This window comes from Tamandua tetradactyla, chromosome 23 (genome assembly GCF_023851605.1).
Source record: "Tamandua tetradactyla isolate mTamTet1 chromosome 23, mTamTet1.pri, whole genome shotgun sequence".
In the NCBI taxonomy this organism is placed as follows: Eukaryota; Metazoa; Chordata; class Mammalia; order Pilosa; family Myrmecophagidae; genus Tamandua; species Tamandua tetradactyla.
Genome location: NC_135349.1, coordinates 21,275,020 through 21,291,307, shown reverse-complemented (window position 1 = coordinate 21,291,307; position 16,288 = coordinate 21,275,020). Strand labels below are relative to the sequence as shown.

The 16,288-nt window shown below is 34.9% G+C and overlaps 1 protein-coding gene and 1 pseudogene across 1 annotated transcript; one reads left to right on the top strand and one right to left on the bottom strand.

The window, feature by feature from the left end:
- The first annotated feature begins 439 nt into the window (after window positions 1–439).
- On the top strand, window positions 440–9,508 carry LOC143666703 (olfactory receptor 5AL1-like; annotated as a pseudogene).
- A 4,756-nt stretch (window positions 9,509–14,264) lies between these two features.
- LOC143666540 (olfactory receptor 8U3) lies at window positions 14,265–15,224 on the bottom strand. Its single transcript, XM_077140218.1, has one exon. It carries the CDS (start codon window positions 15,222–15,224, stop codon window positions 14,265–14,267), a length of 960 nt encoding a protein of 319 aa, XP_076996333.1.
- Between the last annotated feature and the right edge of the window lie 1,064 nt (window positions 15,225–16,288).

The window sequence follows — 16,288 nt, the reverse complement described above, 5'->3', positions numbered from 1 at the left end:
AGGTCACTTTCCAGTAGAAAAGACTGTGTTCAGCTATGCTGCTCAAAGCTTGGGTAAGTTGGTCATCATTTACTAAGGTTACACTTATAATACACTCAGCCCAGGAGGTAATGCAGTCTAGTGGAAATAAGATACATCTTTTAGTAACACAAATGTGGTTAGATTATAAATGCTTCAATGTTTCAATTCGGGTGTCTTCTATTTTCTTTAAAATATCCCAGAAGACTTAGCATCTTGGAATTTCTACTTAGAGCAGATAACTTCCAGCCAAAAGCAGGTAGAACTGAAATGTAAGGATGACCCATGAGATCCTGAGAATATTCTTTCCAGTATGGTCACCATAAAATAATGGTGAACCATCTTCTTAATTTGAGAAGCCAAGATTATCAAGAATGAATGTCCTTGAGATAATTGTACAGTATACATTCAGACATATTCCATGGTCAAAAGCTGTAAGTCAGAAGTGACTGAATTCATCCACTTGGGACTCACACAGTATGGACCTTCGAGCTCTTCTTTTTGTAGTCTTTCTAGTGATCTACTTAATTAGTGCCATGAGTAATTTTGGGTTAATTATGCTAATTCAAATCAGTCCTCAGCTTCACACACCTATGCATTTTTCCCTCAGTCATCTGGCTTTTGTTGATTTTTGCTATACCTCCTCTGTCACCCCAAACACAATCGTGAACTTCCTCTAGGAAATTAAAAGAATATCCATACCTGCTGGTGCCATACAGTTGTTTTGCTTTATCATGTTTGTGATAGGTGAAGTACATGTGCTCTCAGGCATGGCTTATGATAGGTATGTGCCATCTGCAAACCTTACTCTATACCATTGTCATGAATAGAAGGTTTTGTATTCAAATGGTGGTTAGTACTTACTTGTATGCATTTTCTGTGGGAATTCTACAGGCAATCCTTACCTTCCACTTGTCTTTCTGTGACTCAAATATAATAAAACACTTCTATTGTGGTGATCTTCCTTTGGTTGGTCTATCCTGTCATAAAGCCCATTACAGAGATATCAAAGAACTGATATCATTCACACTTGCTGTTTTCAATATTATTTTCTCTATTTTTATTTCCTCATTTCCTACATATTCCTTCTATTTGCCTTTCTAAGGATTAAATCTGCAGGAGGCAGACAAAAAGCCTTTTTTCTACTTGTGCCTCATATCTTACTTCTATCACTATATTTTACGGGACAATCATCTATGAGCCCCAAACAAGCCATTCTCTGGAGACTGACAAAATAGCTTTAGTTTTCCATAGTTTGAGAATTCCCATGCTAAATTCTTTAATTTACAGTCTGAGAAACCAGGAAGTGAAAAATGTTTTGAGAAGAATTATGGAAAAGGTCCATTCTTCTATAAAATAAATTACCTGTGATCTAACTGAAGGTCTGTAAGTAGAGAAGCAATATTTTTTTTAATTATTTTTTCTTAATTAACATACTAAAAGTAATTTTTTTTGAAATTTTTATACAAAAGTTAATATGGACACAGAAATTGCGGTAATTTTCTCATTTCATTTTTTATTGTGAAAATCATCATTTCTGATGATAGTGAATGACATGAGAATGAAATACATAAAGCAGTTTAAAGTTTGCTTCATAGATGATTCAAAATCATTTTAGAGGTCTTTTGATTAGGATGCTTCCATTTAATAAGCCTCATGTAGTAAAACTGCATTCACTGAATTTTTAAAGCAACTTTAAGTTGTTAATGCTGTTGTTAGTGGACAAAGGCCATGGATTCTTCTGCCTGATGCACCCAACAACCAATTTCTGAGAAATCTGGGTTTCAAAGAGAGAAATAATTTATGATTGCATGTGTAGCAGGAGAACAGATAGCTTAAGAGCCAAAAATCTGTCTCTCAGAACAAAGAGGATCCAAGGTTTTTAAGCATTCTAACAAGGGGAGATGAGGTCATTTCAGATAGTAAATTCAAAGCAGACAAGAAAATAGTGTTAATAGTGAGTTCAAAGCAGAAAAGAAAACATTTGTAGCATAAATTAACATAAGTTGAAAGGAGCTATCTTATCCTTCAATGGCAGAGCCTAGTGGAGCTGAAAAATAAATATTGTTAAGTAAACATTGTTAGCATAGGTTAACATAAGAAAGCAGGGCTATCTATCTTTCAGTAACAGAGCAGGGGGGATATGATTTACAAACAGAAGAGGCTAGGTTATGGTCATTTTCCTTAGCATTGAAGCTTATAAGAAACTAACCAGATAATGGGGTTACAGTTCTCATAGCTGTTCAGGCACCAGGTAAAAGATAAGCATTTTTACAATCCCTCCAGATATCTAAAACACCTTAATTTTAATTCAGGGCTTCCAGGCACTTTCCTTTGTCTACTCTAAAATCCCAAAAGCAAAAGGAACATTTATATGATTCAGTAATTAAAATCATCTCTTAAATACTAATTTTTTTGTTATATTGTCTATAAAATATCCACAGCCACTAATTTCCCAAACACTGTTCAGCTTAACCTGTAAAGAATTGTTGGTTCTGATGACCTGATAGGTCTACTGGCATTTACACTTATAGAAAAAATTGAAAATATTAAAAAGCAATTCAGATGTTAACAAATGAGATGGCCTTGCCCTTCAAATCAGAATAAGGCTGTAGATTAGAAAATAGTAGCTATCAATGTTAACTTGCTGTTTTTGATTATGGCACAATAGTCATTTAAGAGAATATACTTGTTTTTAGTAAATACTTATATAAATGGAGTAAACAGATATGTCTTCAACTTATTATTATTATTTTTTTTTACATGGGCAGGCACCGGGAATCAAAATGGGGAATTGAACCTGGGTCCTCTGGCATCGCAGGCAAGCATGTTTGCCTGCTGAGCCACTGTGGCCCACCCTTCAACTTATTCTTGAACAGTTCAGGAAAAATATAATATGATAAAATGTTAACATCTGGGGAATTGGGGTGAAGGCTGTACAGGTATTCTTTGTAAAATGTTGGCATCTTTTCTGTAATCTTAAATTATGTTGAAATAAGAGGTTAAAATGGGAAATAATCTCTTCAGCATTTATTGTTTACTTTTAATTTAATGGTTTCGTTGATCAATATATGTGTAAGATAGTTTTTGTTTTAGTACCCCAATTCCAAATTCTTTGTAACTTCAAAATAGTAGATTTCCTACGAATAATACTTAGCAGCCAATTTATCTTTCTTTAAAAACACAAACAAATAAAACATCCATTTTTCTTCATATAAATCATATTGGAGAATGAAATCATCATATTGAATGAAATCAGCCAGATATGAAGGGACAAATATCGTATCTCACATATATGAAATAGGTAGAATAAGCAAATTTCATAGCTACTGAAGCAGATTAGCAGCTCCAGGGGCCATGGGAGTGAGGAATGGGGAGTCATTGCTGAACTGAGTTTGTTTGGGTGATGAGATGTTTCAGTCATAGATGGTGACTGGTAACATAACATTGTGAATATAATTAGGGCCACTCAATTGTACCCTTGCAAGTGGTAAAAATGGGAAATATTGAGTTGTATATTATGCCACCATAATAAAAAATTTAAAATATGAAAAATATTATAAAGTATATATGTCTATAAATATTTCAATCTTTCCATTATGGAAACATCAATGTCAAAGATGAAAAATCTATGTGTAAAGGGAAAGAGGAAATGGCATCCTTCTGAGAGTCTCTTTGAACATATAAATAAAACACCAAGAGATACCATTTCTGACTTGAGACTACAAAATGAAAACAATTTGATTAGCCTGAAGGGAAACAAAGACCCTCATAAAATGTTGATAGAAATGAAAAATAGTAAAACTCTTTAGAGGGATACTTGGCATTATCTAGCAAAATTGCAACAGCTGACATTCCCACTTCTAAGAAAAATATTCCAAATAAATATCAACATGAATATAAAATAATACACATTCAAGGTTATTCACTGGGATATTATTTACATTAGCAATACATGGAATGCAAATATCCTCATGCCTCTCCCAGGAATGAGGGAATTTTCTTGGTATGATAAATAACGATCATCAGAATATGGTATTGTGAATTAAAAAAGGAGAAAAGAATCAATAGTATGCTACACGCTGTGCATGAAAAATCAAACATATACATATTTTTAAAATATTTGATTTAAAAATAGGCATTAGTATGTCAATGAGTAGCACTTGAAACTCAAAATGAAAAAAAAAGTTTACCTTTAGGATATTAAAGGAATTGAGGGGTACAGATAGGTATGGAGATCAATCTTTTTTTGGATATACCTTGCTGTGTAGTTTGATTTCACAAGTATAATAAAACTTTATATCATTAAGAAGTAACTCAACAATAAGAAAATCTTCTCTACTAATGTGATGGTTAGATTCAAGGGTCCACTTGGTCAGGTGATCTTTTCCAGTGGTCTTGTCAAGCAAATACATGTCTATCTGATGCTGAGACATTTTGTGGACTTAAATCATCAACACACTGATTGCATCTTTGGCTGGTTACATTGTGGCCAGTGAAAGGGCATGGCCTCACAATGAGTGACATTAAATCTAATCAATTGAAGGTTTTGAAGGAGAGGTCAGAAGAGAGAATCCATCTCTCCATGTCAGCCAGCCTCCTTCTCTTGGGGAATTCCTCAAAGACCTTCATTGCAGTTGCCAGATTGAGACCTGCCCTATGGAATTTGGACTTGTCCATTCACAGTTACATGAGACACTTTTATAAAATCTGATATTTACAGATATCTCATGTGGGTTCTATTTCCCAGACTACTACAACTAGAAACCTTACAGCATTTTCCATTTTATTCTAGTAAAAATCAAAGAACTAAGATGATGCATACAGGTCTAAATAATTTGGCCCCATGTCAACTCCTATACCTTGTTGCCTATTTCTCTTCTATTTTCACTGCTCTGGATTCCTCAATGTCCCTCAAAACAGCAGGCTTTCTCCCTATGTAAGGTATTTGAAGGTTCTTCAGCCTGGTATCTTTTCTCCCAAATATCTACTTTCTTTTTCATTCCTCTGCCAGTCTGAATTCAGTCCAAAAAGAAAGAGTATTTGGGGAACACAAAAGCTTATTATAAGAAATAAGTTGGAGGCAAACGTTGTCACATATCAATAAGCAAAGTTCAAGGAAGTATCAAGTACAGGGCTAGCAAGGCTGCAGCCCAAAGAGAGTGCAATATATAGTGAATGCCTCATCCTGAAACAAATTCCCAAAGCTCTCCATTAAACTCTGTGCTAAGAAGCATCTTTCAGAGAGTTCAACTTTCTAAGATTAACAGTTGCAAAGCAGATGCTTCTTGAGCCCATTCTAAGGAGCTGATGTGAATCTCCCATGTATCTGTTCACAGATCAGAATGAAACACCACTAGGATAGAGGGGCTCATACAATATTATACTGCTGGCCAAATATTTAAAAGTTTCTCTCTGCATCAAACTCTAACATGATACTTTATTTGGAGGAATATTCAAGAAAAGTGAAGATCCTGACTTCTTTGCAATGCAGAGGAAATTTAGAAGGAATTGATGGTGATTTTATTTGTTTTCTATTGATGCCATAAGAAATTACCACTCATGAGACTGAAATAAATGTATCAGCAGAGTAACACTCCTTCTGGAGGCTCTAGGGAATAACTTGTTTCCTCATTAATTCATGTTGTTGACAGAATTCAAAGTCTTGTGGTTGGATGACTGAGATCACCCTTTCCATGTGGCTATCATCTTAGGGTGGTTTCCCTTGTTCTAAAGATCTACTGCATATATTGACCCACAGTCTCCTTCCATTTTTTAATCCAGCAACATCAGACTGAGCACCAATAACACTTCAGATCTCTTATACATCTTGCAAGAGCATCTCTCTGACTCCAGCTGGGAAAGATTCTCTGCTTTCAAGGGTTCATGTAATCATATTGGTTCTGACTGGATAATCTAGGATAATTTCTCCCATCTCAGCATCTGTAACCTTAAACACATCTGAAAAATCACTTATGCCTTGTAATCTAGTATATTTAGGGTATTAGTATATGAACATCAACATGGTGCTACTTTATTTACCATGGTGCTATTTAGTTAAAAAGTGAAATCCCAACACAGTCCCCTCCATTTAAACTCAGCATTCACCCATAAGTCAAATGGAAACAATGTTGTTTCCCTTATTGGAAACAATTCTTCTTTGGTGGATAATACCTGCAAGTCACCAGGGAACAGAATTTTGGGTTTGGAAGGCAAATATTTTGCCTGAAGATTATTAGTTTTAACAGTAAGAGGACAATTTTAGAAATGATTTTTAACCAAGCCTGGACATGCTGTGGCCTTCATAAATTCCCTGAATTCTAATTACATTCATTCCTGTTTCCATTATTTGTTTAGAAACAGCACATATTTTTCACCATAATGGGGTTGATTACCCAACCCATAGATAACTCCCTTATTTTTCTTCTGATCTACTAAGAGGAACACCAAGCGCCCTGGTAGTAACTATGGTTTTCAGTTCAGTGAGGCTTCTACTGTGTTCCATGGTAGAAATGTTCCTCTTGGGAAATCAGTCCCTCTTGGGGAATCAGACATATGAGTTGACTGAGCAAAAGAGAGTGGGAACACAAATTCCTCAATGAGTAATTAAGTGTGATGATGTATTAGTTAGGGTTCTTTAGAGAAACAGAATCAACAGGGAACACTTGCAAATATAAAATTTATGAAAGTGTCTCACGTGACTGTAGGAATGCAGAGTCCAAAATCCACAGGGCAGGCTGCAAAGTCGATGACTCTGATGGATGGCCTGGATGAACTCCACAGGAGAGGTTCACCAGCCAAAGCAGGAATGGAATCTGTCTCCTCTGAGTCCTCCTTAAAAGGTTTCCCATGATTGCATTTAGCATCACAAATTGCAGAAGACACTCCCCTTTGGCTGATTACAAATGGAATCAGCTGTGGATGTAGCTGACGTGATCATGACCTAATCCTATGAAATGTCCTCATTGCAACAGACAGGCCAGCACTTGCCCAATCAGATAAACAGGTACCACAACTTGGCCAAGTTGACACCTGTCCCTAACCATGACAGATGATGAGAGGTATCCACTCCTATGTTTGAATTGCAGTGATTTGAATTCCAGTGATGGTGAACACAGCAACATTTATCAGGCACAGATTCAATGGGAAGGAACTGTCTCCAATCTAGTGGCTTCACTGAACATTTGTAAGACTATTCTTTGCATTAAGGTTGTTTCTGTGTGATGGGATATGTGATAAGACCAAGTCACATGCCCATCATAACCTCCATTGATTTAACATACATTTCTTTTCCTCAAGCAGCATGGCATGGACTACAATGCCAGTAATTAAAACTTTCTTGAAGCTTTTATAGTTATGTTTGCAAAAGCAGGGGAAGCAGAGAATGCACATACTAACCAGGAGTTTATATTGTTTGCCATAAGGACAAAAACTTCTATCTCTAACCTGGAACTGATATGATGAGATCTGTCTCCTACCATGTTGATGGCTGGTGTCACCAAAAAATAGTTCCTTTTGAAGATTCAGAGATATTTTTTGCTATTGGTATGCTAAGTGCTGAAACTTGATAAAGGTAGCTATATCAGCATTGACAGAAAGCACATTTTGTTGGGGCCACCCATGACTTCATGGACACATTACTAATGGGGTGGTAATCAATAGGAAACTCTGGCTTATATTCATAGGTAGGTCATTCTTATAAGGTTTCTCATTGGTAGGTTCTATGTGGTAAGAATTACCATTGAATACCAACATCTTCTGCTTTGTGTTCATATCTGTAAATTCATCCACATACCTCTTCCTCAGCTACTGTCTTGCACTTGACAGAACTTTTTCCTTCTGTACCAAACTATTCTTAATAGATCAAATATCACACTCAATGTTTTACTAATGGGAAGGAATTAGTCACTGTCTTTCAAGGTCAAACTTAATGGAGTTATATTTAATAAGTCTGAAGTTTATGTCTACCTAATTGCACAGGTGTGTTTGTGAACTACATCATAAGGAATTCATGGTTTAATTTGCTTGAAGTTTAACATATTATTGAGTTTCATGCACAGAGTTGAGATTTAGTGCAATCTAATCCAAAACTTGGTAGTCTCGCAAAGACCAATGTCAATTAATTCACTTTGATATAATGATCTCTACTGAAATTTGTAATTTCAATAAAATCTGTTTTAAAGTTTAAATGTAAAACACATATAATTAAACATTTTGTAATTTGTTCTCTCACATGTTAAAATGCCTGTGCCATTAATGATTAATTTATTATATTTTGCATAAAGTTCTGCCATTTGAAGTGGTTTTTTCCTGCCTGTTAAGAAAAATAGGTACCAATAGATCAGCTCACACATGTGAGACACCATTAAAATTTTTTTAAAAAATTGTTTAAAATGATGTAAAACAAGATAAATTTTCTGGAGGGAGCAACAAATCAGGCAAAATATACTAACTGTACTTAAATGTAATGTCAAGTACTATTGTTACCCATGGAGCATATCTCAAGATTTATTGGACTGTATGTGGATTACTAGAAGACAACATATAGTGTAGAAATATTCAAGGTAAGAAAAAAGGTTTGGAGTAACACAAATCTGAGATTCATTCATTCAGTTATTTTACCAGTACATTTGGAAAGTCTACTAATTGCCACAACTGCTAGGTACTGGGGATAAAACTGGGGAAAATATAGAACCACATATGGTTATCAAAAATTTAAAATTTAAAGGAAATTACAAACAAATGAACAGTTGGATGAATTACTGGGTGTAATACTTGATCAGTAGTGAACAGTTTCTAGAAGGAAGAGAAATGTCACCTGAAATCTGAAAGATAAGTGGAAAGAAAGTAGCCAAATAGAGATGTGAAGATAAAGGAAATAGTATTCTAACCAAACTATGTACACAATTTATTGCCATAAATGAGAAACCAAAGCTATGAAAAATGGTTAGAGTATGGACATTGCCTGAGGTATGACTGTTAGCACATACATTTATGGGTTCCCAGTTGGTCTTGCTTAAATGGTGGTGACATTTTGCTTATCTTTCTGTGATTCCAATGTGGTCAACCATTTCTACTGTGACAATATTCCCTTGATTGCACTGGCCTGCTCTGATTACACCAAAGAGCTGATGCTACTCATCAGTGCTGGGTTCAGTACTCTTTGCTCTCTTTTGATTGTGCTAATTTCTTAGGCTTTCATTCTCTTTGCCATCCTGAAGATCTACTCTGCAAAAAGAAAACAGGAAGCCTTTTCTACCTGTGCTTCCCACTTGACTTCCATCATCATATTTTATGGGACAATAATTTTCATGTACCTACAGCCTAAGTCAAGCCATTCTCTAAACACAGATAAATTTGCTTCAGTGTTTTATATAATGGTTATTTCCATGGGTTATTAAATCCATTAATGTAGAGTATGAGAAATCAGGAGGTAAAAAGTGCACTGAAGAGAATTATTAAAAGTTGTATTTTGCTTTCTAATAACTGAAGAAACACTGGGCAGGGATTCAAACACTTTAGGGTGCATCTTTCTTTCTATAATAATGCTGGTAAATGGCAGAGCTGAATCCTTACTCCAGTTTCTCAAATTCTTTTCTTTTTTCTTCTTATGTATAACTCCTTTGTCTCATGGAAAATCAATTGCAGTTTTTTTCTGGAAGATTTGCACTTGAAAATGAATTGGACTGAAAAGAAGAGAGAGAAATCTTAATCCTTTATGGCAATGACACTACAAAGCCAAAAAAAAAAGGGAAATAGTACCTTTATCTGAAATTTGTGTGATATTGAGAAATTTTTTATTGTATTGAAATAGATAACCACATGATTATATGGAAAACATCAAATTTTAATAGCAGAAATGTTGGGTCTGAACACTGGATAATTTCAGCTGGGAAGGATTACAGGAGCAGTTACTTTGACATCAAGCATTTAGTGACACTGATTTTGTATTAGTTTAGATCACTGGGGCAGCTTTACAAGATTTATAGTTTGCCACCTGTTCTATTTCAGTAAATGTGTGATTAGGAAATTGCACTTTTCATTAAAACAGTTTAGCTAAAAAGTTTAGCTTTTCTAGTTTAAAGCTGTCAGCATAAGTAATTTCACAGTTTTTACCTGAAAGGGAAAACTAAATTTGTAGAGTCTGTTCTGCTCAACTGAAGTTGCCATTATATGACTTTGATAATAAATCATTGTAGAATTTGTTATACTTAATTGAGATGGCCATTACGTGACCTGGTAATAGATTTTTCAAGTGTGCACTCTAGCTGGGAGGACTGACTATCTTCCCAGAAAGAGATGTACTTTGATAGAGAGAGTTATCTTGGTCCTTAGCCAGTTCCCAGAGGACCACCTGTGCCAGATCATGTGAGCAAATTGGAATCCAGCCACTATGGTGCAAAGATACCATATCAACTGCAAGCAGTTAAACAAGAGAACCTCATCAGAGAGAGGGAGAAAGAACATAATTAGAGAGAATCTCATCAAAGAGAGCAAAGAGAATCTCCACAGAGAGAAAGAGAGAGAGAATCTTCTCTGGGAAGAATATGCTGTGCTGTGGACTTTTACCAGTCAGACCCTGAATGCTTTCTCTGAGATTCCCCAGCACTAATCTTCAGGTATTGTTGCTGTCCCATCTGGTGATGTCATTTCTACAAATCTTTTAATTACTTTCCTAATAAATTCAGTTTTTATACCACTGAAGTCTGTGTTGTCCATGAATCTGAGCCAATAAATTAAGTGACCACAAATATCACACAACCTTTCATTCATCAGTACTTCAGTTTTCCCATCTACTAAATGCAGTAATAGTTTCTTCTTATATTAATTGTGAGGATCAAATAAGATGACATGTATAACAGGTTTTGCACACTTTCTGGCACATAGCTATGCTTCATAAACATTGCTATTATTTGTCATGATTTATAATATTATTGCATCAGTGATTCATTTGATTTGATGTGAGGTAATGAACAATTGCCCTTTCAGGAATAGTTGCCACTGTTGAAAATGTGCTTAGTTTTAAAACCAACAAACTGAAAATTAAAAACTAAGGACCTTTTCTTGTGACCCTTTAAAATAATTTAGTGCTCTAAAATTCATTTTTGTGTGTTGGTGAACAGTTTTAAATCGAATTGCTTTAGGCTTTTCCATACCCACTAATCAATATTATTTAAAATTTGCATGTTTTTCTTGAAAAAAATTCATCAGCCTTTATACATTTAGTAAAAATTAGATTAATGACGTGCTTTTTTTCAGTTCCAAACATTTTAAGATAAAATAAAGCTATGCAATGCTTATAAGCCAGGTGTGCCCAGCACTTTAACTGGACTACATTAGTTAATTTTCATAATATCAACCGAAATGGATATAATTCTATAAAGAAAAGACTCAAAAACAGTTTATGTAATTTATAATATATACATGGCTAATACATGGAAGAACCAAAATCGAATTCAGTTTTATCCAAATGTCAAGCTCAGTTTTTATGAACTTCCTATACATCCAAGGAGAGTTGTACAATGTTGAGGTTTTTTTTTTTTTTGCATGCTCTGTGGTGATATTGAGATGTTTTTAAAAACTCAATAGTGATTCACAAAAAACACTCAAGAACCAGTTTTAAATAAAAAATTTCCTCAGTTCAAAAACAATTAGGAAGTTATATAAGCATGACTCTGGCACAGGCTTTACGCGTAAGTCCTAGAAAGGAAAGGAAACGGAAAAAAGGAAAGGTCCCTGCATAAGGGTTGAGAAATTTCTGCTTTATCATCTTTTTGTCTCTCAGTGATACTGACTTCAAAGGTGTCTGAGAATATCCCATTTCCCTACACCCTTTGATGCTGTATCAGGGTGCTGATTTGAAGCCGCTGTGTACCCCAGGAGAGACCATTTTTTTAATCCATTCTTGTGGGAAGAGACCTTTTGTGGGTGGGACCTTTTGGTTAGGCTATTTCAAATGAGATATTACCCAACCCATCCATGCTGGGTTTTAATCCTTTACTGGAATCCTTTATGAGAAGATAAAAGGCTGGTAAAGCAGGAGACCATAGAGAGAAACATCCAGAGACATCTGAACATAACCATTAAAACCAGAACCAGGAGAGAAGGACAGCAGGGGGTGCCATGTGTCTTCTCAAGAAACAGAGGAACCCGGATGTCTTGGTGATGCTCATGTCATTGACAATAATAATAACCAAGCTGATATTTATGAGGCTTCATTAGATACCAGTCACTGGGCCAATGTATTTACACCTATTTTTATGTAAATTTTCATACATGACCTGTGAGATGAGCATTTGTCTTAGTTTAAAAATAACTGGAATTTTCTTTATCATACAACCAGTAGTAGCAAAACTGTAATTTAGGGTGAAATCTTTCTGAAATTAGTCATATTCTTAACTTATCTCAGACTCTGCCAAAGTCACTGCTACTTCCTCATCACCCAAATAAAAAATTTATTTATTGTATATTCTATGTACATTCATATACAAAAACATCATAGGCACCAAAGGAGAGATGCAAAATACACACTTTATTGAAATAAACATGGAGATAAAATGCATAAATTTGATTTTCAGGTTTGGACTGAGGGATTGACATTTCAAGACTAGAACTCAGTCTCCTGGAGAAATTCCTAAAGAAGAGATTTAGAGGTTGCGCAGAGCAGTTTTTGCCCGGGAAGAAACTGAATAACATGCCTGTCAAATAGAGTTGAATTTCTTAGTCTCTGAGTAAAAACAGCATTAACTTAAGAAGTGACTGTCAATAGTAGGTAATTAAAAATGTGTAAAGACATGAAAACTTCCATTAATATTTCAGCATTGCTGTATTACCAAGCATATAAAGCAGAAAGGTTCAATGAAACCTCAGAAGACCAGAGTCTCAGGTGGATCAAATTCTCTAGACATGAATTTCATTACCTGTTGAAGGAAAGATTGTCTCATTTTCTCCTATGTGTTGTGTATGTAATAGGTGAGTTATGCATGTCTCTTCCTATATAAATGCATATAGCAGGCCTAAATGTGGTGAAAAAAACACCTGTATTTCTCTGTTAGATCTGCTTTAAAAACCTGAGAATTCATTCACATTACAAGTTCTAAAGGGACTTTATTGTGGCAGGAAAGCTGAACTATTTGCAAATTAAGTGCAAAACAGAAAATAATCACCTTATAATGCAAACTTCAAGCTGTATCCTATGTAATGATTAAAAGTATCAAAATATTCTTCAAAAATGGTAAAATATAAAATAACATTAAATCACTAATTATGAATTACTCTTTCTGTAATGTCAAAACAACAAAAGTACATGAAACATTATTTTTTAATTATATGTCAGATCTTATAAGAATGATTGCATAAACAGCAATGTACAGGTAAATGACATCACAACTTTTATTTAGAACAAAAGGAATATTTTTTTGAAGTCTGCTAATGACACATTAAATCTAGATGTTAAAATACCCTTTATTTATAACACCATGGTTAAGAAAACAATAGTTGGATAGACTTGAATCTGCATTTAGAATTTTTAAATTTCTAGTTATGTAACCTTAGACAATTTATAAATAATTGACATCTGGAAATAAAATCTCACACATGTCTTGGTTCTGTTTGCTTAGAATAAGCAGAATTACTTGAGAAAGTGCCTAGCAGATAGCTGAAACCAGCCAGGATTTGCTTCTATTACTTAAAAAGTGATAAACTTTTGAAAGCTCAATGAATCTTTAATTATGCATAACATTTATATATCAAATACAATTTAACAAACACTTAGATAGACCCATTATCAGTGAACATTGTTCAAAGCACTTCATAAATATTGTTTAATCCTCAAAAAACAACCCAAGGAGTTGGGTCCTATTATTTTCCAGAATTAGAAACAGAAGCACACAGAATTTATGTCTGTTGTTCTAGTTTGCACAATTTAGAAGTGAAGGAAACAGCAAACTCAGGCAGTCTTATTCCAGAATTTAGAGCACTAATAATAAAAGCCACCAACTTTTCTTGGGATACACATGTGCATGTTTTTGTGTGACCATGTTTATGTTCCCACATAATTTCTATAGCTTTTAAAGAACCTTGGGACTCTTAAATCATTACCAACTTTCTAAAATTGACTTTGGCCCCTGCTAAAAATGCTAAGATCTGTTAAAGGAACTCATATTTTCAGTTGATTGGAAAATAATTATAAGAAATGTAAGCAAGAGAGAACTTTATTTATTTCTCTGATTTTCTTTAATAAAGTCTTATTTTCTTAATTTCAGCATCTTCAAAGTTTCACAACCTTTATCCAAGGCTTTCTTGGAGGCTTCCTTCACCTCCTTGTTCCTTAGACTGTAGATTAGGGGGTTCAACATTGGGATCACCACTGTATAAAATACAGATGCCGTTTTATCTGTGTCCAGGGAGTGGTTTGATTTGGGCTGTAGGTACATAAAGATCAGTGTGCCGTAGAAAATAGTCACAGCCACCATGTGGGAGCCACAGGTGGAGATGGCCTTATGTCGCCCTTGGGTCGAGCGGATTCTGAGGATGGCAGCAATGATAAAGATGTAGGAAATGAAAACAATTGAAGAAGAACAAATCATATCAAAGCCAGCAAAGGCAAAGATCAGAATTTCCTTCATGCGTGTGTCTGAGCAGGACAGAGCTAAGAGGGGGAGGTCATCACAATAAAAATGGTTAATTACATTGGGTCCACAATAAGTTAGATGGAAAGTGATAATGGTATGGAATAGGGCAACCAGAGAGCTATAGGCATATGGAACAGCCACTAATTGAAAGCACACCCTTTTTGACATCAGTACTGAATAATGCAGGGGGTTACAGATAGCTACATAGCGATCATAGGCCATGGAAGCTAAAAGGAAACACTCAGTGATCATGAAGGTGAGAAAGCAGCCCAATTGTACTGCACAAGCATGGAAAGGAATTGTGTCACATTCCACAACAAAATTGACCATCATCTTCGGTGTGATGGTAGAGGAATAGCACAGGTCAACAAAGGCCAAGTGGCTGAGGAAATAATACATAGGTGTATGGAGCCGAGAGTCAGTCTTGATTAAGAAAATCAGTCCAATGTTCCCCAGAACTGTGACCAGATAGATAACTAGAAATACCACAAAACATGGAGCCTGAAGCTCTGGCTGGTCTGTGATTCCCTTGAGAATGAATTCTGTGACATAAGTGACATTAACTTCAGCCATTTATTCCAGGGGATTTTGCTGCAGTTAAAGAATAAAAACAACTCATCTCATGGATCATGCCAATTGAGGATAGATGATTGCTAGTGTCTTCCCACCTAGAATTAGTCATCCTGTGGGCAACATTGGACTTTACCTCTCAAATTTCATGCCATTCCTCTTCCAGGGGAGACCGTCTTTTGTTTTCAATATCATCTTCTTAGGAATTATTTTGCCTCACAACTTTTGAAAATAAGGGAAGATATTGGTTTAAAGTTAAATATCATCTGAATGAAACCAGATGTCATTTCAGTGGTGTCACTAAAATGTCACTGTCTTTGCTGCTGTTGTTTCTTCTATCCATGTATTATATGGCAGCATAAAAATATGTAATTTGTAAATGGAAACATATTGTATTCCCTTGTTTTTAACTTTTGTGCATTGCCAACATCCTCTAAATATTAAAATAAAGTAATTATATATGTATCACGTCAATTGCTTTACTATAACCCCTGTCTCATTTACAGAGAATTTATGCTTTAGAAGCTAAATGAAAATTGTTCAGCAATATGAGGTAAATTCCAATGTTATGTATATAGAAATTAAAGCAACAGGTCTTTCTCCCAATTCAAAGTTCACCTTATTTTTGGTTTATTGACAAAATTGATAACAAATTAAATAGTTTATCAAATAGCTTATAATTCTAAAGTATATGTAGGTAAACATCTTTTCCCATAAATATTTGTCAGTGTATTTCTAGAGCTCAAAGTATTCAAGTCATTTGTGTCACTAGATTTTACTTTTATCAATATATCCTAGGGAAATATTCAGCTTTCAACAAAGTTTTATGGAAAAGTATCTAGGTAGATGGAGCTCCTGATGCATGTTTCACAATAGCTATATTTATTTATAATTCTACCAGCCCTGAAAAAGAAGATTTTCCTCATTATACCCAATATTGGCCTCTTTGGATTTTATTAATGGCCCTGGATTTATGTTCCACAAAGGAGATAAATAAAATATTAACAACTGAAAGAGTCTAGCTAGTCTAATCCCTTCATATTTCAGATTTAATTTATTAGTATCAT

What these genes read in the sequence shown, in the direction of transcription:
- LOC143666540 (XM_077140218.1), bottom strand. Translation starts at nt 15,224, where the DNA reads ATGGCTGAAGTTAATGTCACTTATGTCACAGAATTCATTCTCAAGGGA.